Genomic DNA, 24,935 nt, shown 5'->3' on the forward strand with positions numbered 1-24,935 from the left:
AGGTCAGACTCTGGATAAAAACTTGTTTCCCAACCCTAAAGAGAGTCATTATCCATTCTTCTATTTGTGAGAGATTGGTAATAAATTCTTCCACACTGACCACAAGTCTAGAGCAATTTCAGAAAATCTAGATAGTTGGATTTTTTGAGGTATAGGAAATTACTTAAAATCCTCTCTGACTTTTATTATCCCAGTGGTCCAAACCCAAACAAAAACAAAACAAAAAATAAAAACCACAACTCTCTTCCTCCTCCAAAGTAAGCCATATTTGTTGGTTATATTCATTGAAATAGAAACACTTTCCTATAAAAATGTACATGTAGGGGCTGGGGTGGTGGCTCAGTGGTAGAGCGCTTGCCTAGCATGCAAGAGGCACTGGGTTTAATTCTTAGCACCACATATAAATAATAAAATAAAGGTCCATTGACAACTTAAAAAAAAAAAAAAGTACATGTAAATAATGCAGCAAATTAATTGGGAGAATTCTTTTCCTTTTTGTTTTCCCCCTGTGCTGGGGATTGAAGGCAGGGCCTTACACATATGAGGCAAGAGCTCGACCACTGAGGTACATACCCAGCCCTTTTTGAATTTTATTTTGAGGCAGAACTCATTAGATTGCCCAGGCTGGCCTGGGACCTGTGATCCTTTTGCTTCAATCTCCTGAGTAGCTTGGGTTATATGCATGTGCCACCATACCCAGCTTTTTCTTTTTTAAAAAATTTTATTTTATGTTATTCTCTCTTTGTTCAGTTGAATTAAGCAAGTTTCTAATGTATCTCTAACAATCTGCTTCCTATGAACTCTATAAAGTAAATTTCTCTGTCTGTGGGAACTAAAATTCTTATTTGGGTAGTGATTAGGAAATGGTGTTAGTCATATGATGAAACGTGATACTGAAAGGATAAGTACTAAGATGAAGTCAATAATTAATGACCAATATGTTTTTAATTTATGAGAGAAGCTTCATGGAGGATTTAGGATTCAAGGTGATTCTTTTCTTTCTTCCTTTCCTTTCTCCTCCCAGTGCTAGGGACTGACCCTGGGGTCTCATATCTGCAAAGCAAGCCCTCTGCCCCTGAGCTACACTTTCAGCCCCTTGAGGTGGTTCTTGAAGGTTGGATATGAATTGATAGAAGAGGTAAATGGAAAAAGGTATAAGCAGCATGAACAGAGAGAGGCTTAGACTTTCAAAGTGCCAGGCAGTAATTTAAAGATGTTTTGGGGCAAGAACAATATTTGGGCATTGTGTTCAAGCACCCTTGGCATAATTCATTGATCTGCCATCACAAATTAACATTGCACATCTAGCAAGTGTAAAATCAAATTCAAGTTTCATGAACTCGAAATCCTGGCTATGTCACACTAATTATACCAGCTTGCTTGCCATTAGCATTCATGAAGAATCTGTTAGGTGCCATTGGTAGAGTCTACTAGGTATTATTATATCTTGAGGCTACAAATGAATAAGATATGGTTCATCCTGAGCGAGTGGTGTGTGTGTGTGTATGGGTATGGGTATACATGGGTGGGTGATTTCTTGTGTTGAATGATTGAGTCAATGTGTATATGCTATGGAGTTGTTAATCTATTTTTCCCTTAATTATTTCACAGTGGGACTATCTCCCTGGATGTAGATTCTAACATTTAAAGAATATTGGTATAATAACAAACATTTAATGAAAATAGTTTACTTAATTGTGGTGTTACAAAGCTGGAGAAAATCTGAGTTGGATTTTAGTGGGCAGTGGTATGTCTTTATTCAACTGATTAATGAGTACATTTGACTGTATGTGTCTTCCACCATACTTGCTGTCTTAAAAACCTGTGAATCTATTGTACCTCTTTGAGCTTTCTCAGTTTTGTAGTCAGCTGCTAATTAAAGAGTGAGTGGGTGTTTACCATTTACTAAAAGAAAATACCTTTGTGTCACTTAAAGGTAATAACCTACTTAAACAAGTTGTAAGGCATTACAGAGTAGGAGGTAATAACATGGGCTATGGAGCCTTTCAGGCTGGGTTCAGATCTAGACTCTGCTTCTTACTGAGTGACCATTGCCTCTGTTTTTTTAGCTTTAAAATGGGAATGATAATAATTATAATACTTATTGGGATGGAGGTATAGCTCAGAGGTACATTGCTTGCCTAGCATGTGATTCCCAGCCCTGCAAAACAAAACAAAAATGTCTAGCATTATCAAATGTTAGTTATTAAAGGTCCATTATCCCTTATTTACAATTATGAGGAAAAAGTTATAAACTGAAAGTTGTTACATAACTCATTTGGTAGGAAAGCCTACCAAAGTGACTAATTTTTTTCATATATACTCTATTTTTAGTTATATGTTTGACCTTTAATTATTTATAGTTTGTACAAAAACATAAAAAACAGATGTTTGTTATTATAATTTTTATGATACTCATTGGACAGTATACTTGACATTCTTTCTCATGAAGTAAAAATAAACTTGGGTACCTTATTTTTAATTGAGTAATATTAACAGTAGCTTATACTGATTGACTGTTTCCTGCCAGGCACTGTTGGGTAGTTTAGGTCTGCTATCTTACTTGTTCTAGTACTCCCCAAGGCAGGCTCTGTTGATCCTGTTTTGAATGTGCACAAGCTTAGGGAGGCTGAATCACTGGGTATGTTAGCATGCCAGGATTCAGACCTTATCTCTCTGACTCTTTTTTTTTTAATTCCTGAGTTCTTTCCCTAACTTACACTCTCTCTGTAATTTAGAAAATCTTTCAAAGGGAAAAACAATCACTGATATACTAAAGTAGATTGTTGTTTTCTATTTTTACCTTTCATCTTAGGTGCTGGAAAACCCCCTATGTTTGGTGATTATGAAGCTCAGAGACACTGGCAAGAAATTACTTTTAATTTACCGATAAAACAATGGTATGGATAATTTTAATTTGATTTTGTTATTTTAATCATGTGACATAGAGTTTTTGAAGATATTTAAAAGGAAAACACTGTTTTCTTTATCTTGAGCGTCATCATCTCCTGCATACTGATGGTGTTTTTGTCTCATATATTGCCTTGTGTATTGTAGTCCCATCTCTGAAACTATGTAATCCTCATAGTTAACCATATGTATATTTAGTCAGTGGGATATGCTACTGAGCCAGAACTGTGATGGTAGAATACTATATGTCTCAGAAAATCTTCTGGACATAAATTACAGAAATACTCATGTCCTGTTCCCTCATCTGCTACTGTTCTTACTAAATATCACTTTGATTTAAGTTATAGGTAAAAACAGAATGTCTTGGTAATAGCAGATGGCTAAATTTGTGAAGCTGAAAAGGGGACAAAGGGAAGAAGCTTATTGTAATAAGACTTGTTTTCAACTCTGAAAAATTTACGTGTGTCCCTTTGGTTCATCTTTGAATACCCTGCATCTAGTATAGGCTGTGGCACTTTGCAGCTGTTCAGTAAATATTTTTTGAAGAAATAAGTGTTTGTATGTTCGTTTTCATGTGGTTCCATTTTTGTAGCTTTCTCTGGTGTTGTGAAGGAGGATGTCAGCTCTATCCTTCATGGGTTTCATGGTATAGAATATATGTATATACAGCACTCAGAGAATATTGCAGAAATTTTTATTAGTTTTTGTTATTCTCAATCACTGGAACCGTGGTGATCAACCTTAACTTTATATACAAGTCTACCTGGAAGTTCAGTGTGTCTGCTGGCAATGTTAGAGGTGTACAGGAGCCGTAAGAAGTATAGATGCTGGAGTCAGACTGCCTGGGTTCAGACCCTGGCTTTTCTGTTTATCTGCTCTGTGACCTTTGGCAAATTATTTAATCTTCTCTTTCATTTTTCACTTGTAGAATGGAAATAATATACTGCATAGTTCGTTGGATTTTTGTGGGAATTGAATAAAATAATAAAATAATAATATAAAGAACTGAGACCAGTACCTGACGTATAATGTCCTTTCAATATGTTGGTTGCCCTTACGGCTTCATAAAAATTTGTACCATGTCATTTTTATTGAACATATTTCAGTAGCAATTGATGTTATTACTTATTGATTTACTGGATAGCTTGTTTGTTAAAATGTTCATAACATTCTTTCTGTTGACTCCTTTGGTCACTGCTTTTATCTAATTCCTTTACCAGAGAGTTGTATGCAACTCAGTTGAACTTTCTATTAATAGTCTGGCTATACCCTAGTCAGATTTTGGATTATTGCAAACAGAGGCCAGCTAAATATTTGGCATTATTGTTAATTGTTCTATTTTGAGCATCTTTCAGATCTTGACATTTAATTAACAAGTGTCACTGTTTAGATTACTAGTGAATTCTTAATGCTGCTTTCTTGCTTGATTGGTAGAATGAGATAATATTTATTGACAAATCAGAGCCCTGCTTTTGAGCTGTGTAATTGTTTTGTAAATTTTACATGGATAATTTATTCTTGGCTATTCTTTGATAAGTAGTTCTCAAAGATTTTGTTATGAAATTCAATGTAATATTTAGTATTGAAAGATGAGAGAAAAGGGAAAATTTGCAGCTTTCAGCAGAATGCTAGGGGGAAACATTGATATCAGGAGTGAAAATATAATCTTAACCATGTAGGGTAGATGGATCATTCTAATGCTGATCTACCTCAGTTTTTCAAACAATCTTTGGATAACATAATTAAGAGTTGAAAATATGTACAATAGTCATCGATCATCCATGGAGGATACTTCAAAGACCCCCAGTGTATGTCTGAAACCACAAATATTACTGAACCCTGTATATACTTTGTTTTTTTCCCTGTATACACATTTATTCATATTCAGTTGCTATAATGATATGTTGGAGGCTTGATACTTTATAAGGAAAAGAAGCTTGTTTAGCTCACAGTTCTGAAGGCCCAAGGGCATAAGGCTGGTATCTGCTCAGCTCAGGTGAGGGTTTCATGGTAGATGGTATCACAGTGGTGGGAACATGTGCAGAAGTGATCACAGTAAGCCATATGAGGCAGTATGCTGGAGAGAGACTCAGGTCAGGCTTACTCTTTTATAACAACTCACTTTCATGAGAATAACCAACACAGTATGACATATCATTATCAATCCCTTCTGAGGGCAGTGTCCTTGGTGACCTGGTTACCTCCCACTAAAAGATCACTATTTAATACTGCCACAGTGAGGACCAAGCTTTCTGCACATGAAACTTGTGGACAAATCACATCTAAACCATAGCAACATACGTATTATAATAGTGTAGATTAGGAACAGTAAGAAAGTATCATTAACTACTAATAAATTGGAACAATTATAATAATATACTGAATAAAATTGCCAGCATCACTATTCTTATGCTTTAGGGCCATTATTAAGTAAAATAAGGGTTACCTGAATACAAGCATTACAGTACTATGATAGTTGATCTGCTAATCAAGATGGCTACTGATTGATAGGTAGGTAACTTATACCATGTGAATGTATGCTGGACAAAGGGTTGATTCATCTTTTGGACAGACTAGTGTGGGAAGATGTGATATTTTATTATATTTTTCAGAATGGCATGCACTTCAGAACTTAGGAATTATTTATTTCTGAAATTTTCCACTTAATACTTTTGGGCCCCAATTGACTGAGGATAACTGAAACCATAGAAAGCAAAACTGAAGATAAGGGGGGACTATTGCATACATTTTCATTATTAAAATATAAGAAATGTATAATTCACAGCATATTTACATGATCAGGTTTTGTTTATGGTCTGGGAGTCTTTGAAAAATTATGAGGGCTAGGGATTTAGTTCAGTGGTAGAGCACTTGCCTAGCATGCACAGGTCTCTGGGTTTGATCCCCAACGTATCAACAACAAAACATGAAAAGCCTAAAATAACCTGGGAGCTAAATTTCATGGTGAAGTGAGTGTTTTTGAAGTAATTAATAGAAAATAAGAATATGTTGGCTACTTGGGAGGCTAAGGCAGGAGGATGGCTTGAGCCCAGGAGTTCCAGGCCAGCCTGGGCAAACATAGGGAGATCCTATCTCAAAAAGAAGAAAATTTGTGAGCTTAATCAATAATACAATTATCTGAAGGACTTTGCAGGGCTGATAAAAGTGGCTTAATGATGCTAATCAAAGATTCAGGTTTCTTTTATCTTCTTTGCCATTCTTCTATACTGGCTTTTTATTCTGAGGCCTTTTACCTTATAGTCATTAGATGACTCTTTGGGCTTCAAGCATTGTGATTTTATAAAGTCATGTTAAAAGCCGGAAAAATAGTAATAGCTTTCTTCTTTCTACCTCTTTTTGTCAAGGGGCAAAATCTTTCCCACCTTTGAAAAATAATCATTAGCAAAAAGAACTGCCTGGTCCAATGCAGGTGTGGTGTCATACCTGGGACTGGCAGGTATGAGCTGAGCTTGTCACTTTCTAAACAAAACTATTAAATCAGGAGGATTGGTGGGAATGGTGGTTTATAACAGTGAGGAAGCTGAAAGATTCTCAGTGTCTCTTGGTAGAGAAATGATTAGAATAACGTGTACTTCCCTCGTGCATGTGTTTTTTTTCTAGGTAAGACTCCTGGAAGTGGAATCTCTATTGTAGACAGTTTCAGTGGGTACTAACACCAGTGTCTCCACATACTATACCAACCCTTAATGATACTATACTTAAAATTTGTATTTCCTTGAGTACTTATGACATTAAGCATCCTGAAATAAATTCATTGATCATATTTCCTCTCAAAATTGCTTGTTCATATCTTTTCCTTATGTCTCTAGTGGATTAATTATCTTGTTTTTTTGGTAATGATTTATTTAAATTTTTAATACTGTATAACTAATGACCACAAATAGGAATTACTTAAACATACATTTATTATCACAAAAATTTTTTAATGTCAGAAGTCTGGGCATAACTTATTGGGATAATTCTGCTCAGGGCCTCAGAAAGTTTCAGTCCAGGTTTCCATTGAGCTCAAGATGTATTAGAGGATTCACTGGGGAAAGATGCACTCCCATGTTCCCTCGGGTTGTTGGCAGAATTAACTTCTGCAAACCCAAGGGCTTCAGTTTCTGATTGGAAGCCACCCTTAGCTTCTGGAATCCACTTGCAATTTCTTGCCACGTGCCTTTTCCAATATGCTGCTTACTAAATCATGGCAGCTTGCTTCTTCAAAGTCAGTGAGAGGGTCTGTCTAGCATATCTGCTAGCAAGATAGAATTTTACATAGACATAAACACAAAAGTGACATTCTATCCCATTTGCCATATTCTATGGGTTAGAAGCAAGTCACAGTTCTTGCCCACACTCAAGGGGAGGGGATCAACACATTCAAGGGTTTAACATTAGAAAATGGGGCTCAAGGGGATGCCTTGAAATCTGTCTGCTACCATAGTGTTCTGCAGTTTAATCCTTTTTTCCTATGTGTGTATGAGTGTATAGAATAAAAATCTTCCTATCTGCTCTTTTAATTTTTCTTGTGGTTTCTTTTGTTGTGTAAAATTAATTTTTAAAATTTTCCGTGTATAGAAGTTCTTTGAGCAATTCTTAAAACTTTCCTGAAACTGAAACTTTCAAATTAAGATTTTTTTGAAGCAAAAATAATCATAATGACTCTGGGTTGTTAGGAAAAATTACATCTTGAAGTTAATGATAACATTTCTTTTTTTCACCACTGAGCTGTCTCCAGCCCTTTTTTTTGTTTGTTTCTTCTTTTTAAAATTTTAGACAGGGTCTCATCAAGTTGTGGAGGCTGGACTCAAACTTGTGATCCTCCTGCTTCAACCTCCTGAGTGTAGGGGTTAAAGGCATGTACCACTGTCCCCAGCTTCCCGTGAATGATAACACTCTTGAATGGAATTTTACAATTTTTTTTTGTATTTAATACTGAAACATCCACTGAGATTATGTAGGAATTTAGGGGGGAATTCATTTCAGTGTTATAAATAGCATTATACAACTTTTCAGGTTTATCTGAAGTATGTAAAGCAGGAATATCAATTTATTGTTTTGTTTCTACTGGTAGATTTTAAAGTTTTACTTGAAATGCTTTTAAGCTATCTTCTTTGGTGCTTCTCTCTTATGTAGGAATGTCCATAAGAGTGGAGAACACAGTTTTTAGCCCTTTCATTCTTTTCTCCCAATCTAATCAGTGATTTTATTTACTGTATGTATGTTTACGTGCTTACAGCTTACTGTCAGGGCTGTACCTCATTTCCTTATCTCCAGTGAATCTCAAGGTTAAAGTAAATGAAAGATAGCTTTTGCCTTATAAGAGGCTGAAAACCAAATTATTGGTTGAAATGTAATTCTTGAATTTCTTGATGATTTCCCATTGCTCTATCTATACCAGTTTCATGGCTAATGGCCAGTTTTAACTATGATTAAGCACATACTTTGCATCAGGCAGTGACATAACAGCTCCTTATTTATTTATATTTTTTATATTGATTTTTTTAAATACATGACAGTGGAATGCATTACAATTCTTATTACACATATAGAGCACAATTTTTCATATTTTTATATATAAAGTGTGTTCACGCCATTTCAAGTCTTTATACATGTACTTTGTTTTTTTTTGCATTACAGTTCTTATTACACATATATACCACAATTTTTCATATCTCTGTTTGTATATAAAGTATTTTGACACCCAATTCGAGTCTTCATACATGTACTTTGGATAATGATGTCCATTATATTCCACTGCCCTTGCTTATCCTCTACCTCCTCCCTTTTCCTCTCACCCCTCTTCCCTATCTAGAATTCATCTAATCCTCCCATGCTCCCCCTCCCTACTCCACAATGAATCAGCCTCCTTATATCAGAGAAAACATTCAGCATTTGTTTTTTTGAGATTGGCTAACTTTGCTTAGCAGTATCTTTTCCAGTGCCATCCATTTACCTGCAAATGCCATGATTTTATTCTTTTAATGCTAAGTAAAATTCCATTGTGTATATATGCCACATTTTTTTTTAACCATTCATCCACTGAAGGGCATCTAGGTTGGCTCCTTAGTTTACCTATTGTGAATTATTCTGCCATAAACCTTGATGTAGCTGTGCCCCTGTAGTATGCGGTTTTTAAGTCCTTTGGGTATAGTCTGAGGAGAGGGATAGCTGGGTCATATGGTGATTCCATTCCAAGTTTTCCAAGGAATCTCCATACTTTAAGAATATTTTAAGAATACTGCTTTCCGTATTGGCTGCACCAGTTTGCAGTCTCACCAGCAATGTATGAGTGTACATTTTTCCCCACATCCTCGCCAACACTTATTGTTGTTTGTCTTCATAATAGCATAACAGCTCCTTAATTTAACTCAATGCTTCAACAACTATACGAGGCAGACATAATAAAACTATGCTAATGTGCCCCATAGTAACATGAATTTGGAAATAACACAATTGACACCAGTCTTTAGGCAACCCTTTCTAGATAAGTGAGTCCTTTGTTTGACAGGCCCAGTTTCCTAGATTCAAGCTTTCAAAAAGAATTCCAGCTAACCTGGAGATTCTGCAGGCAGGACAACTGCCACCAGCTGGTACCATAACATAGTATCCTATGCCCAGATCCCTGGGCCTTCTGTATGCCTTGATCATTTTATTAATCTATACCCCTTTCCGTACAGACCTACATTTTATGGAACTGACAAGAAGAACAGATTTCTGAATGTGAATAATAAATTATTTAATATGATCATGTTGAGTGCTAACATAAAACATTTTTTAAAATCCTGAAGTAAAAAACTGTGACATCAAGGAATTGCTACCCATTTGAAATAGGTTTATGAACAACGGTTACTTGTAGTTTTTAGAGTTTAATTTGCATTATTCTAAATTATTCCTATGACTAAGAAAACAAATTGGATAGAAGAAGTTACTTAGTTATAAAGGATATGACTAAGAGATCAATTTATATAAATTTACTTTTTATTTTTTGAGTCAGAGTAGTTATATACAGTTCCTATACATTCTGGCCAACTGGAGGAGCCAAGGAATTTATAAACATTAGACCTAGTGTTCTTCATTAATTCACAGAATCTTGTATTCAGTAGATTCTTTTTACATGTTGATTGAAACAAAGTCTTAGTTAAAGCCTACCTTTGCATAAACCAAATATTCATGTATTCTTTGAAATTGACTTTTTACTTTTTAAAATTGTGATCCTTAAAAATATTGTTTCCCTAATTTGTTAGACTATCAGATGCAAATTCTTTTTTTCTTGCATTTTTTTTTGTATATTAGTCATTGATTAAATCTACTAGTAATAAGGTGACAGTAAGTTTCAGTTTACCTAAGATGGTCTTGGGTTGTATCTTTTGTCTAAATATTTATAACAATTACTATTTAAATTATGAAGCTTAATTTTAATGAAACTGTATGAGATATTAAACTAAGTCTGTTTCTTGACAATATATTGATGAATGGAATGGTGCCTTTTTTCTTTTTCCCTAGGTATTTTAACAGCAGTGATAACAATTTACTGTATTGGGGATTGGATTACCCACCTCTCACAGCTTATCATAGTCTCTTATGTGCATATGTGTAAGTTTTTCCTCTTTCACTCTGAATGTTTATGGCTTTAGCAAATGCTGTAAGAAACACTGTGATCTGGCTTTACTGAAGAGAGGAGAAATCATTTGTAGCTACTACTATATTATGTATTTACAAATGGGTTTTAAGAAAGGTAAATATCAGGGTTTGTCCATTTCTTTAATTTCTTTGGAGGACAGGCTAGGAAGAAATGCAAAATTTTATCTTTGTTTGGAAGTAAAGATGTTACCAATTATACATGGACTACTGAGAAATATCTAAAGTGGGTTAGTTGTGCACAGAAAAGGTGTGTGTCCCCCACCTGGAGATTGAGCCTAGGACTTGGGGTGTGCTAGGCAAGAGCTCTACCACTGAGGGATATCCCCAACCCCAGAAAAGCTTTTCTTGAATGGCCCAAAGTAATGAAAAATATAGGGCTATTCTTACTAATCTGTCAAGTTAGAAACTGGAATTACTGGAGTGTTTCACTTCTGACATGGAATTAGAATTCCTTTTAAAGAAATGGAGTAGTATATAGAAGATGAGGACTTGTATTTTGGTGGAGCCCAGTCCTACTCTGTAGTAGTATTTCACCTCAGCCTTGACGTCAGCAAAACTTTGAGGAACTTCTTCACAGTATCTCCTGAACTTCTTTTCCTTGTTTTATTATTTCAATCTTAATTATTTACTACTTTGTAAAAACTATGGATTGAAAATAAGCTCATAAACATGATAATTAATAATACTTTTTCAGTGTTAGGGTAATATAATATGATTTAAAATTTCATTTATCTTCAATATTTGTGTTTAGTTTTATCATTGATTGACAATAATTGTTTATTATAGACAATTGTTATAACTGAAGATTATAAAGCACAAGTATATTGTTCTTTATCAAATATGTGCTTAATATGTGGAATGACATATCAGATTGGTTTTACGCTGGAACTGTAAAGGGAAAGCTTCCCGTTATACATTGCATGGTTTTGTTGCAAGATGATCAAGGCAGATGCTATTTTATAGCTTAAGTCAATTTCACATGATTAAATAAAAAGTAAAGCTTTAACATTGATGTTAGTGGACAGTTCTCAAAATAAATTCATATATCCTTAAAATAATTTCATATGTTTTTATTGCTGCAAGTGAAAAAGAAGGTACATTTATATATGCTTTGATTTGCAGGGCAAAGCTTATAAATCCAGACTGGATTGCTCTTCACACATCACGTGGATATGAGAGTCAGGCACATAAGCTCTTCATGCGTACAACAGGTAAAAGAACAACAGATATTGAATATAAAATTTGTTTTTTAAAAAATTGGGACAAACTGATAAAAAGTACTATTATTGTTCTTAATGACTTTGAAGTTGTATAATTATACATATGCATATTGTATATGTGTCCATGTATGTGTCCATACATATAAATATAAATATATAATACACACACACACACACACATATATACATACACAGACAGTATAATACCAAGTTTATATGTAAGATAAGAAAAAGAGTAGAAAGGAATAATTTTGAGTACTTTACATTTATTATTGCACTTAATTCTTTGAACTCCAAAGTGAGATAAATACTATTATTATCCTTATTTTAAGCAGAGGAAACTGAGGCATAGTTCAGTGAGGCAGATAAATAGCTGTAAATTGAAGCTTCTGTTATTTAGTCTGCTGCTTTAATATCCTAATTCCAAGACCCTCTCACCTTTTTTAAAGTAAATGTCTATCATTTATTGTATTTTTGAACACTGTTGCTAAATTAATCTACTCAACTAGTTTTATTGCTCTGTGTATGTTGTTCTAGAAGCTTGAAAGTAACAAGCTTAGATTTCTTTAAAAGCTTTATGTGATGAAGATTTTAATGCTAGTCCTGCCCTTTTCCTCAATAAGTCTAAGATCAACATCATGCAGTCATGGACTCTCTACTTTTCATGCAGTCATGGACTCTCGGGCCCAAGATAATCTATCTTACTGTTTTTCCCTCTCCCACACCTCCCTCCTTTCCCCTCCAGTGCTTTAATCCTTTCTCAACTTGATGTTCACCATATAATTATTCAACATCTGAAACAATATCTATTATTTTCATGGAACTCAAAACCTTTAGAGACAGACTTCTCTTTTCAGAGAACCCTAATCATTGAAAATTTCCTTCTTATATTGAACTTCTACCAGTATTCCAGTTTCTATTTTCTTAGGTTAAGGAAAATCAGTCTGATCCTTCCATGTACCTAACATCCCACATTGAAAGTCACTTCTCCATGTTCAGCAGCCCTATTATGTAGATAACCAATTTATTGAGGTCTGTGTTATACTACTTGGGTATGTTCCAGTTTGGCAGGTTCTTTTTATTTTTATTTTTATTAATTTTTTTAATGTGTGCTGGTGATTAAACCCAGGGCCTTATGCATTCTAAACACTGGTTCTATCACTGAGCTACACCCCCAGCCCCACTGTCGTCTTAAATATGGTGTCTGTAGTTGAACATAGATTGCATGCATTTAACACTGACAGTTTTACTGTCACTTTTCCTGAACACTGTATTTAAAAAATTGACTCTTTGATATTACTGTTAAAGAATTTAATGTATTATTTTTATTTTTTATTAGTCCTTTTATCTAAAAGGACTGCACATTCAGAATTATGTACTTTTTTGAGGGGCAGGAGTTTGGTTTGTTTTTACAGTGCTATAGATCAAACCTAGGGCCTTGTGCATGCTAGGCAAGCATCTACCAATAAGCTGTACTCCCTGCCCTTTAAAAAAAAAAATTTACTCTCTTCCCCCAGTTTTTTCCTTACTTGGGCCTCTCAAGCTCTTTATATGAATTAATTAGCAGAAGTTTATGTATTTTTTTTTTAATAAATGTGAGCATTTAAAAAATATTCCATGCATTTCCACATTTGATTGTTCTTTGCACCAGAAAATGTGAAGTATACAGATACTAGGAAAAAGAAACTGCCTTTCCTGCTTTGAGTATTTTTCATTCTTAAGCCCAAGTCAGAGCAAAGAGAGAACATTGAGTACATCTAATTGATTAAATGTATGAATTTGTTAGAGTAAACTGAGAAGAGATTCTTGTAATGTAGCATTTGAAATTCGGCACAGGTGAAGGGAATGAAGAGACCATTGTGGAAGGGCCTTGCCCTTAGTAGGTAGGAACTTAGTGTTAACAGAATTCTCAGTAAGGTTGGAGGAAGGGAGAAAAGTGGTTAATGGGTTGCTGTAGATCCTCCTGGACTCATGCTTGAATTTATTTGCTTGTTTTTTAGTTTTTATTGCTGATTTGCTGATTTATATACCTGCAGTGATTCTGTACTGTTGTTGTTTAAAAGCTATCTCAACTAAGAAAAAGGTAAGTTTTAAAGCAACCTGACATTTCATCTGTGAAATGCTTTCTTAATTCCCCTATTAAGGACAGACCTTAAAGAAGCTATGCTTTAGGGAGTAGATAGAATAAGATTCTACCAATTAATTACCAGTTAGAAAATATCACCTTATCTTACAGTAATTTTTTTCATGCCTTACTACAGTAATAAGAAGTTATGTACTGCTAAACTACACCCTGCACTAAATTTATTGTTTAAGTAGTAAATCTGAATTTTGAGCTGGTTTGTGAGAATGACTAAACTGGAAGGTATTTGAACAGTTCCTCTATCCTCATAGCCATAGTTACCAAATTATTTTTGACCATTTTAGATATAGGTTATTCATTAGATTAACTTACCCAATTTGTATATTTTCTAAAAGTGACAAATACCTTCTTGTGATTTTTCCCCTTTTTTATTGTAGTGTCCTTTGTTACCTCCATGAAAACTTAAGTGTCTAAAAAGTTGTTTTATAAAAATGAAATTTTTTGATAAAAAAGTATAGCAGTTGAGGAAAATGTGAACATTGGCCACTCTTTTTTACTGTTTGGGCATCAATTTGCTTTCTTATTTCACAATATTTTTCTTTACAGATTGCTAATGCATTATGCATATTACTGTATCCAGGTCTTATTCTCATCGACTATGGACATTTTCAGTATCCTTTACTAATTTAGAAATGAAATCAGTTACATGTTACAAAATCTAGGCTCAATTCACATAATATTCTCATCCTATAATATCTTACCACGGGGCTGGGATTGTGGCTCAGTAGTAGAGCGCTCGTCTAGCACATGTGAGGCCCTTGGTTCGATCCTCAGCACCACATAAAAATAAATAAACAAAATAAAGTTATCGTGTCCAATTACTTCTGAAAAATAAATATTAAAAAAAAAATATCTTACTGACCAGGATGGGTGCTTACATGAACTATTTGCATAAGCAGCTCTGGAGGCTGAGACAGGAGGATTGCAAGTTCAAAGCCAGCCTCAGCAATAGAACAGCCCTAAGCAACTCAGTGAGACCCTATCTCTAAAAAGTACAAAATTGGATTGAGGATGTGGCTCAGTGGTTGAGTGCCCCTGAGTTAAATTCCTGGTACCCTCCCCCCCAAAAAAAAAGCCAGATATGGTTATGTTTTTCTAATTCTAAAAAGGTGTGACATAGCCTATTGTTCAGAAATATTATCTGACACTGACAAAAAGGAAAAGGTTTTCTTCCCTTTGTTTTGGGTGGTGAGAATTGAACCCAGGGGGCCTTTACCACTGAGCACCATCCCTAGCCCTTTCTATTTTTTATTTTGATAGGGTTTTGATAAATTGCTTAAGGCCTTGCTGAGTTGCTGAGGCTGGCCTTGAATTTGTGATCCTCCTATCTTAGCCTCCCAAGTTGCTGGATTACAAGCATGTGTCACCACACCCAGCAAGCATTCTTATAGTTTTTCGAGTTATGAAACAAAATGTTTCCTTAACAGATAGTAATAACTTAAAGCTTCGGGAAACTACAATTGAATAATTATAATTTATGTGTTTTTTATGTTTTTTTTTAAAGTATTCTAATGAAGGAACATTTAGACAAGTAAATAAATCTTTTAATTTGCTGAAAATTTGCATGTCTCTCCAATTTTTTTTTTTTGGTAGTTCAACACCCACCCCCCCACCCGCCACCTGCCCCACCCGCCACCTGCCCCACCCGCCTCCCAGGATTTTATTTTTGTTGTCTGTTTTGGTTGCTGTTTTTGAGAAAGGGTTTCACCAAATTGCCCAGGTGGCCTCAAACTTGGGATCTTACTGCCTCACCCTCCCAAGTAGCTGGGATCACAGGCGTGTACCATTGTGCCTGGCTTTTTGGTTATAATAAAACTACCATGTATATCTTTAAAAAGAATTTGTAAAAGATGCTCAAATTTGTAATTGTTTTTATCACATATTTTTTATTCTGTTCACTTTTTGAAGGGTGGGGTACTGAGGATTGAACCCAGGGGTGCTCAACCATTGATCTACATCCCTAACCCCTTTATTTTCTGTTTTAAGACAGGGTCTGGCTAAGTTGCTAAGGCTATTGTCTAACATAAGATCTTCCTGCCTCAGCCTCCTGAGTTGGGCTCAACATTTTGTTTGAGACTATTCATGCAGTTGTATATAGCTATAATTTGTTCATTTTCATTGCTTTACGATATTACGTGAACAAAAATAATCCTGTTACTGATAGGCATTTGAATTATAGTGAGGTTTTGGCTGTGTTGAATACTGCTCTGAACATTCTTATAAATATCTCTTTGTGAACATATATTTTTTATGGGTGGAATTGCTAAGTTATAGATGTGCCATGTCCAATTTTAGATAATCTCAAATTATTGTTTTATTGGTGCATTATAATTATACTAATAGTGGGATTCATTATGTGTGTTCATACATGCATAGAACATAATTTGATCAATGTCATTCCCTGGTACTCTCCCTATCCCTCTGTTCTTTCTCCCTTGATCTGCTTCTCTATGCTACTGATCGCCTTTATATTGTTATCCTCAGATTTTTTTTTTTTTTTTGGTACTGGGGATTAAACCTGGAGTACTTTAAAACTGAGCCACATCTCCAGCCCTTTTTAAAAAAAAAATATATATATATATATATATATATGTATATATATTTATATTATATTAAGTGACAATGTCTTATTGAGCTGCTAAGTGCCTTGCTAATCTGCTGAGGCTGGCTTTGAACATGCACTCCTCCTGCCTCAGCCTCCCTAGTTGCTGGGATTACAGGTATGTGTCACCATGCCCGGCTCTCAGATTATTTTTAAGAATGGTGCACCAGTCAGTACTCTCATTAGTAATGCTGGAAGAGTCCTCATGCTCTCCATTTTCACTGATTTTCAGTCATTTTCATTTTACCTATTCTGGTAAATTTTTAGTTTTTTCTCATCTGTGATTTGAATTACATACTCAATCAGAGCTTTTGGATATGTCACTTTGTGGGGGCACATTTCTTTAACAATTATGTACTCCCCCCCATCTGCAAAATAGGGCTAATAATAACTATTACTTTGTAAACTTGTTTTGAGAATTAAATGAATGAATATTTATACAGCACTTAAAACAAGTTCTTGGGAAATGCTAAGTATTATGTAGGTATTTACTGCTACAAAATCATTTTTGTTTTTATTATTATTTACCTTTTGGGCTCTGAAATTTGCAGTGATTTGTTTAGGCACAGGTATTCTTCACAGTTGTTTTGCACACTGCATGGGTCTGTTTAATTTGAAGTCATGTTCTTCAGTTCTGTGAAATTCTTTTACATTATTTCCTTGATAATTTTTGACCTTACTAGTCAGATGTTAAAACTTTTACCTACATCTTTTTTTTTTTTAAAGACTTGGCTCACTACAGTGAGTCTATTTATTTTGATGTTTATTTTTTAGTTTTCGGCTGACACAACATCTTTGTATGTGGTGCTGAGGATCGAACCCGGGCCGCACGCATGCCAGGCGAGCGTGCTACCGCTTGAGCCACATCCCCAGCCCTTACCTACATCTTGAGCACACCTATATCTTTTCTTTTATGATTTAGAAGGTTATCTTGACTTTTAATACTTCTATTAAATTTTACTTGTTTCATTATGCATGTTTTGAATTTCTAATTAGAATTTCTTTTCCTGTTTTCTTTTGATTCTTTGTATTATTTGATGTACATTACAGAGGAAGTATATTGATCTCAATAAGTTTTATTTTATTTTTTAAATTTACTGTTGAAGCATTGTTTGATTTTGTAGATTTTGGTATGTTGTTAAGAGTAGTACTGCCAAGTAGTCCAAAAAAAAAAAAAGAAAGCTGGGGCTGGGGTTGTGGCTGAGTGGTGGTGGAGTGCTTCCTTTGTATGTGTAAGGCCCTGGGTTTGATCCTCAGTACCATATTAAAAAAAAAAAAAAAAAAAATATATATATATATATATATATATATATAAAAGTATTAAAAAAAAGAAACAATGCTGTATTTTAACCATTTAGAGCTATTTTAATCCTAAACATATTAGTTGCTCTTTAGCAGTAGGCTTAATATATTTGAGGCTATTGTATATGATTTCATATTTGTTTATTACCTTAATACTTTTGGTTTCTTCTTAGAAGTAGCTTTTATGGTACATGTATATTATTTTGAAATTACATAAGAAATATGCTGTATAAAATGTAAGACCTACCTCTTCTAATTATTGAGATAATTTCCTTGACACAGGAACATATATAATTCTGTGAGTCTGGGCTTTGCTTTGTGGGGTGTTCTTGGAGTATCTTATGACTGGGACCTGCTAGGGTCTCTGGCATTTTGTTTAGCTATAAATTATAAACAGATGGAACTTTACCATTCCTTGCCATTTTTTTGCTTTTTACTTGGCAAGTGTTTAAAAAAAGGCCTCAAAGGAAAAGGGTGAGTGACTTTTAAACACCAGAATTCAAAATTTTACTTCAGACAGTTTATTTGGCATACTTACTTGGAGGAAGGTGGTCCTTCACTTGGCCTTTTGGTGATTTCTGATAAATGTGTTGGCCACAGATGAATGGGAAGAAAGTGATTAAGTCATGTTCTATATTGTTTTGAATCTTCTTAATTAGAGAGATAGTTTGATCATTGTACACTTACTGGAGGTAATGTGGATTGGTTTGTTAGAGCATTGTTGTAGGATTTCATCTCTTTAGAGCTTATTACATTATATACTTATTAGAAATACTTCCTCATTTGACATTGACTGTGTCCCTTTCTTCCCATAGAAATGGCATCAAAGTTAAAAGTTAATTAGGATGATGACAGCAGTCTTTTTGTTGAAGTGCACATCTTAACAGCTCTGAAATTTTTAAATCTGATTCTAGCCAACTCCCGTCTCATCCATATTAGTTGCTAGATTTAGCATTACTGTGCATTTGCATTTATTGTATTCAATGAAATTTAACATCAGTTTTGCAGAAATCCCTATCTTACTGCTCATTCTTGTTTTGGTTCTAGGTTCAGGTTGTTAGTTAAGCTAGCTTGTACCGTTGTGGCTTCATTCATTCTCTGCTGGCTGCCATTCTTTACAGAAAGGGAACAAGCCTTGCAGGTCCTACGAAGACTCTTCCCAGTTGATCGTGGATTATTTGAGGTATGTTTATAACCTTTCCTGTCATTCCTTTCTGTTACTGTCCTTTCCTTGTAACTTCTGGGGAATTCATACAGGAGACACAGGACTAGAGACCCTAGCAGCTTTCCTCCTTGCAGTCATTGATTCAGTATAGAAGGCCTAGCTCAGCTTGCATTTTCTAGTTCGTAATACGAATACATTAGTATTTTTGCCATCATCAAATCCATAATTCATTTATATATTTTTCTAGTGAAATAGGGTCCATAATGAAAGGTAGCATGAGAAGCGGAAGCTACAAAGATAACAACAACTCTGTAATTTTTTGATTTGTGTTCTTTTTAGTCTTAGGAAAGTATTTGTTAAACTAATAATCATGTTTGCTCCAGAAAGATCTCCTAATTCCTTATGAGATATGTATAACCTTCATCCATAGTAATTTTTAATGAGAATCTTTCATTTCATTTAATGCTAGTTTAATCACTCTTGTTAAAGTTTTATTACATGAATAATTTGATCATTTAGATTTAGTAATTAAATTAAACAAACCATTTTTCTGAAACAAAAAAGCCTTTTAATAAAGTTAGAGACAACATATTTATTTGCTTTTGAATAACATTTCTTTTAAAAAAGTACATATTATCTTTCTAATTTTTAAATACATAAATTTCTATAGACTATCTTTCAGTGGATTTATAGGAACGAGCATTTTGAAAGAGACTGAGTGCGAAAGGAGTTTGCTGTTACAAAGGAAAGGAATAGGAGTGTGTGTGTGACTGTCTGTGGGGATGATGGTGGTGCTGATACTGATTAAAAAAACAATCACTATTATCACCACCACTTACTGGGTGCCAGGCCTTTATTTGATCCTTATAGTAGCTCTAAAATAGCAGTTAGCCCCACTTTAAAGATAAGAAAACTGAGATCAGAGGTTCGGGTAATTAGTATGTGACGGAGCTGTAATTTAAACTCTGACAGCTATACTCTTGACCTTCTTTTTATATAAACTCTAACATTTATATAAAGAAAAGTTTAATTCTGCATGAAAGCTGCCTGTTTTTTTGCCTTACCTTCCTTTTCAGAAAGGGTATTTCTCATGATAATAACAAAAATGGATATCAGGCACTTTCATTCACTTGTTGCCCTCAGAAGCCTGAAGGGCATTTTCTTTGATGAGACACAGTGGTTGTCAGTGACTTTCTTGATGTCATGCCTATGCACTGTGAATCAAGCAACAGTATAGAGGAGGGTTTTATGAGCAGAACTGCAGTTCAAATTTAATTTTGAAAGTTATCCTAGCACAACTGCTAATGTTTTTAAACTTCTTGATTTATTAGCAATTAGCTCTTGTCATTGCTTGTACCTAGTAATTCACTCTAAATAAATTTAGGTGTGTAATAAAATGTATCAAGTGTAATATGTTTTACAGATGGGGAAAAATTTAAAAACAAAAATTTCAAAGGAATAACTTCAGTTTTTAAGGATGATCTACTGCTTTTTGAAAAACATCAAGTATTTTTAGGGAATGTTGCGTTGAGACTGTGGTTGGCTGATGATTTCCACTAACTCCCTCCCATCAGAAAAACAAAAAGCAAGATGCTTGAGTGCAGGTGTGATGAGTGTAGGTGTAGGTGTTTGTTGCTTGAAGAATTTAATCTACCTTGTTATAAATGTAAATGAAAGTTTCACATGTTTCAAAAGTTTATTTACTTTGATGATCATGGGCTTTATACTTCATGGGTTTAGTATGTTTTTCAATTTACCAAAATGTAAAACAAATCTTTTTTAGGATAAAGTAGCCAATATTTGGTGCAGCTTCAGTGTTTTTCTGAAGATTAAGGACATTTTGCCACGACACACTCAGATAATAATCAGGTAATACACTCAGTTTCTAAGTTATAGTTATAGTGTTTTATAAACTATCCTCTAAAAGTATTATAACAAGGGGGAGGGAAGAGGGGGAGAAGAGGAAAAAGACTAGGGAATGAAATTGACCAAATTATAGTTATATTGTGTGTACATACAAATGTGTAACAATGAATCCCACTTTTATGTATAATTATAATGCACCAATAAAAAAGATTTTTTAAAAATATTATAGTAATACCTCATTTATCTGAAATTATTAGGGAATGAAGTATTCTTCACTAGTGGATTTTCAACTTAAATTTATCCCTCTATACAATAAAACTCTCTTGTTTGATTGATTGATGGATTCTGGGGATTTGAACTTAGGGCACTTGACAACATCCCCATCCCTGTTTTGTATTTTATTTAGCGACAGGGTCTCACTGAGTTGCTTAGTGCCTCATTTTTTGCTGAGGCTGGTTTTGAACTCGCTATCTTCCAGCCTCAGCCTCCCAAGCCTCTGGGATTACAGGAGTGTGCTACTGTGCCCAGCTTGTTTGATTTATTTTATGTGAAAGTCTTTCTTCATTTTTACCTAGTTTTCTCCTTAAACAGAGCTCACTGAATATTGTTTACCATGGTCTTGAAATATCATGAATTTCAGTAGGGTATCAGCTAAGGTCAACCAAGGAAATAGAACAAGTTTGAGGTCATTATTTGTGTGTGTGTGTACATGCATGCACACATGCACACCTATGTATCTCTGCATGTGGATTTATTGCCAGGAATAGTGTTGTGCAGTTGTGGGGGGCTGGCTGAGCACACCAGAAGTCCACAGGCAGATGGTCAAAAAGAAATATTTAGGGGTAAAGAAGAGTGATTGAGATCCAGCACCTGTAAGTGAAGACCTAAGCTCTTTTTTAAAGGGCTTCCCAGTTAGGCCCTAGGACAGTTTCCCTTTGAATGACTTAAAACTTATGTGTAGAACCCAGGGGCATGTAACCCAGGGGCACTCTACCACTGAGCTACATCCCCCATCTTTTTAATTTTTTTTTTTTTTTTATTTTGAGACAGGGTCTAAGTTGCCAAGGCTGGCCTTGGACTTGTGATCCTCCTGCCTCAGCCTCTCCAGTTGCTGGAATCACACAGTCATGTGCCACTGTGCCTAGCCCTTTTAATTAAAGTCCACCAAATTGGTACTTTACATCCGTGAAGTCTCTTCACAGCAGCACCTAGCATTTGAATCACTGGGAAATGGGTGTTGTCTCCCTCTTGCCCTCTCAGCTTGCAGCCCACTGCAACAGGAAGCACACAGTAAGGGAATTTTGGGAACTTCGGTTCAGCCTAGCCAAGTTGACAAGTCACAGGACCACAAGTAGGAAGAATCAGTTCCTGTGTTAGGTTATATACTTGTTGTCAGGGATTAGAGGAGTGTCTGCCATTGTGCTCTCACTCCAGTGTGTCTGTGTTCTCTCATTCTTTTCTCTCCCTGCCTCTCAGTCATCACCAAGAGCAGCTTCAGTAGCTTTTTGTTCCCTTTATATCTTGTTCTTTCTAACTTATCATGGGCTTTAAAATCAGAGAGTCAATTTTTATGAAGTGAGGGCCAGAGAGACTCTCCTGTTAAACAATAACATTTGTGTGCACATGTGTGTTTGTGTGTGTGTGTGTGTGTGTGTGTGTGTTGGGGACAGGAGAGGATACTCTGAGAGGTAAGGGTCCAAAACAATGGATCAATTTCAGAAAACAGTCTTGTCTATTTACTTGGTAATTGACCTCTAACTATATATTTTTGTATCTTTTCTTTTTTTAAAAAAATATTTTTAGTTGTAGATGGAAACGGTATCTTTATTTTTTTATGTGGTGCTGAGAATTGAACTTAGTGCCTCACACATGCTAGGCAAGCGCTCTACCACTGAGCCACAGTCTCAGCCCTCTTTGTTATCTTTTCTATACCTGATATTAAGTACTAAAATAGCTTAAGCAGTATTTAGTATCATGTTTTGTTCTATATTATATAATTTTGTATAAAAGTATATTCACATTTCAGTGTGTAGCTTTTATTTAAATGTTTTTTGTTCTCCTAAATTTAATAAAATTTAATTTGAAATCAACTTAAGTTGATAAATAATGTGATTCCTAAATTTTTAAAAAGTATTTGTTTAGCTAGATTTATATCTCTATAAAGAAAACAAATATTTGGGCTAGGGTTGTAGGTCAGTGGTAGACCACTTGTCTCGCACGCATGAGGCCCTGGGTCCCATCCTCAGCACCCCATAAAAATAAATAAAAATAAAGATATTTTTAAAAAATAAAATAAAGAAAACATTTTATTCTTATTCTTTTTTTTTTTTTTTTTTAGCTTTTGTTTTACATTTTTGAGCTTGCTTCCTGCATGTATAAAATTAATACTTCATCCCTCTCCCAGAGGATTCAGATTTACTCTGGTAAGTTTATAATACTTTACATACTTAATTTTTGCTACAAACAATCTTTTAAAAATAATGATAATTATTTTCTTGCTTTGACCAAAATTTATTGGGCTGGGGATTAAGAGATACATTTATTTGGTCAACATTTATTGAGTGTTTCCTCTTCTTAGAGGCTGTCTGTGTTGGGCAGTAGGCTGAACAATCAGAATATTTCAGTTAACTTGAACAACTGTTTAATTCCTGTTTTGTATTGGGTTAATGAAGGAATACAAAGAAGAAAACAGTGGTGATAAACATACGCTTAAATAATTTTGTAGTCAGGCAGATGGCATTAAGTTCTATCAGTTACAAATCAAGTCCTATGATGGTATGGGAAGGGGAGATATCTTGGAGGAAAACTTTAGACAGCTGCTTAGAGCAAGTGGGCTTTGGGTCATATTTTGAAAGCTGGGCAAGATTTGGAACAGGAGGTCACATAGCAGAAAAGAAATTCAAGATAGGAAGAAGAGCTTGAAGGTACAGAGGTAGGATAGGACAAGGAACATTCTGGGAAAAGCTATTAAACAATAAAATTTGTGTATGTGCACGTGTGTGCCTGTGTGTGTGTGTGTGTGTGTGTGTGTGTGTGTAAGAGGATACCGTGAGACTTGTGTCACTTTGAGGATGGATTGGGTATATTTCCTTTAGTTTAGGGATTTTCTGAGTAGGCCTGTAAATTTCTCTTGGTTGTATTTCTGTGGCATTTAAATTTTTGTTATTGTGTGCCTTGGTCTATAAACTGATATTTAAAATTCCCTTTAAAGTACCAAGAACATTTAATTTATGAAAACAGTAAATCCCAGTGGATTTATAAGAGGACAACATTTTAGAAATTAGTGTTTCAATCTGGAACTGCCACTTATATATGTTGCATAGTAAAAACAAGTCAGAATTGACCATAACAGTGAAATATTTCAAAAGTATATCTCAGTACCACAATACAAAAAGGATATGTTTGTGTTCCTGTTTTCTTTTTTGTTACCTTTCAATTAATGATTTCTTTTGTTTCATTCTGTGAATGAACTCTGATGTCATCTGTTGTTAATATTCTATAGGATGGTTAGAACAGGATGGATATGGTTAATAATTCTTTGGTGTCTTCAGTAGGCCTAACTTGAAATATTTTCAAATTTATGAGAGATTATATTATTGTTCTAGGAAATAGCTTGACAAATAAATGTATATTTCAAAGATAATGGAATAGAACTTTAGAATGTAACTGTAGCAGTGTTAGATATGATTACTTTTAAGCACTGTAAGCCAGAAAAAAATGTTTCTTTTTCTTCATTTCCTAATTTTATTCTGTTCAGTAGATTTTATTACAAGCCACTGTGTTAAAACAATGATTTTTGTTATTTTGTTTTTGTTGATAACTGATACTGTTTTGAATTCTGATTGTATACTTCTGAGAGCTTTAAAAACATTTACTATTATAATTATTTTAAACATATTTCCTTTCAATTGTTTGGTTGAATTATATCAATATAAATCTATAATGAGATAATAGATACTATGAATATTCATCTATCTATAGCAACAAAATGATTTGTATTTACTTTATTAAAGTAGTATTATTGAGTGCCCTCCACTGTGCCAGGTCCTCTTCTAGGTACTGAATGTAAGTGAATGACAG

The 24,935-nt window shown here is 34.5% G+C and overlaps 1 protein-coding gene across 2 annotated transcripts in view; it reads left to right on the top strand.

The window, feature by feature from the left end:
• Positions 1-24,935, top strand: part of Alg6 (ALG6 alpha-1,3-glucosyltransferase) — a 93,917-nt gene that overhangs the window by 6,817 nt on the left and 62,165 nt on the right. For both annotated transcript variants that reach the window (XR_006853086.2, XM_046451182.2), the window contains exons 3-11: positions 2,816-2,900; positions 10,420-10,509; positions 11,680-11,768; positions 13,778-13,860; positions 14,467-14,531; positions 18,113-18,298; positions 18,872-19,007; positions 20,773-20,858; positions 23,194-23,278. Coding sequence is in view for 1 of the 2 variants with exons in the window: in XM_046451182.2 (XP_046307138.1) it covers positions 2,816-2,900; positions 10,420-10,509; positions 11,680-11,768; positions 13,778-13,860; positions 14,467-14,531; positions 18,113-18,298; positions 18,872-19,007; positions 20,773-20,858; positions 23,194-23,278 (905 nt within the window). In the remaining variant the exon portion in view is untranslated. The remainder of the gene's footprint in view (positions 1-2,815; positions 2,901-10,419; positions 10,510-11,679; positions 11,769-13,777; positions 13,861-14,466; positions 14,532-18,112; positions 18,299-18,871; positions 19,008-20,772; positions 20,859-23,193; positions 23,279-24,935) is intronic.

The sequence above is a fragment of the Marmota monax genome, unplaced genomic scaffold (genome assembly GCF_021218885.2).
Source record: "Marmota monax isolate L192 unplaced genomic scaffold, Marmota_monax_Labrador192_F-V1.1 WCK01_AAM20220418_F8-fsc00023, whole genome shotgun sequence".
Taxonomy (NCBI): Eukaryota; Metazoa; Chordata; class Mammalia; order Rodentia; family Sciuridae; genus Marmota; species Marmota monax.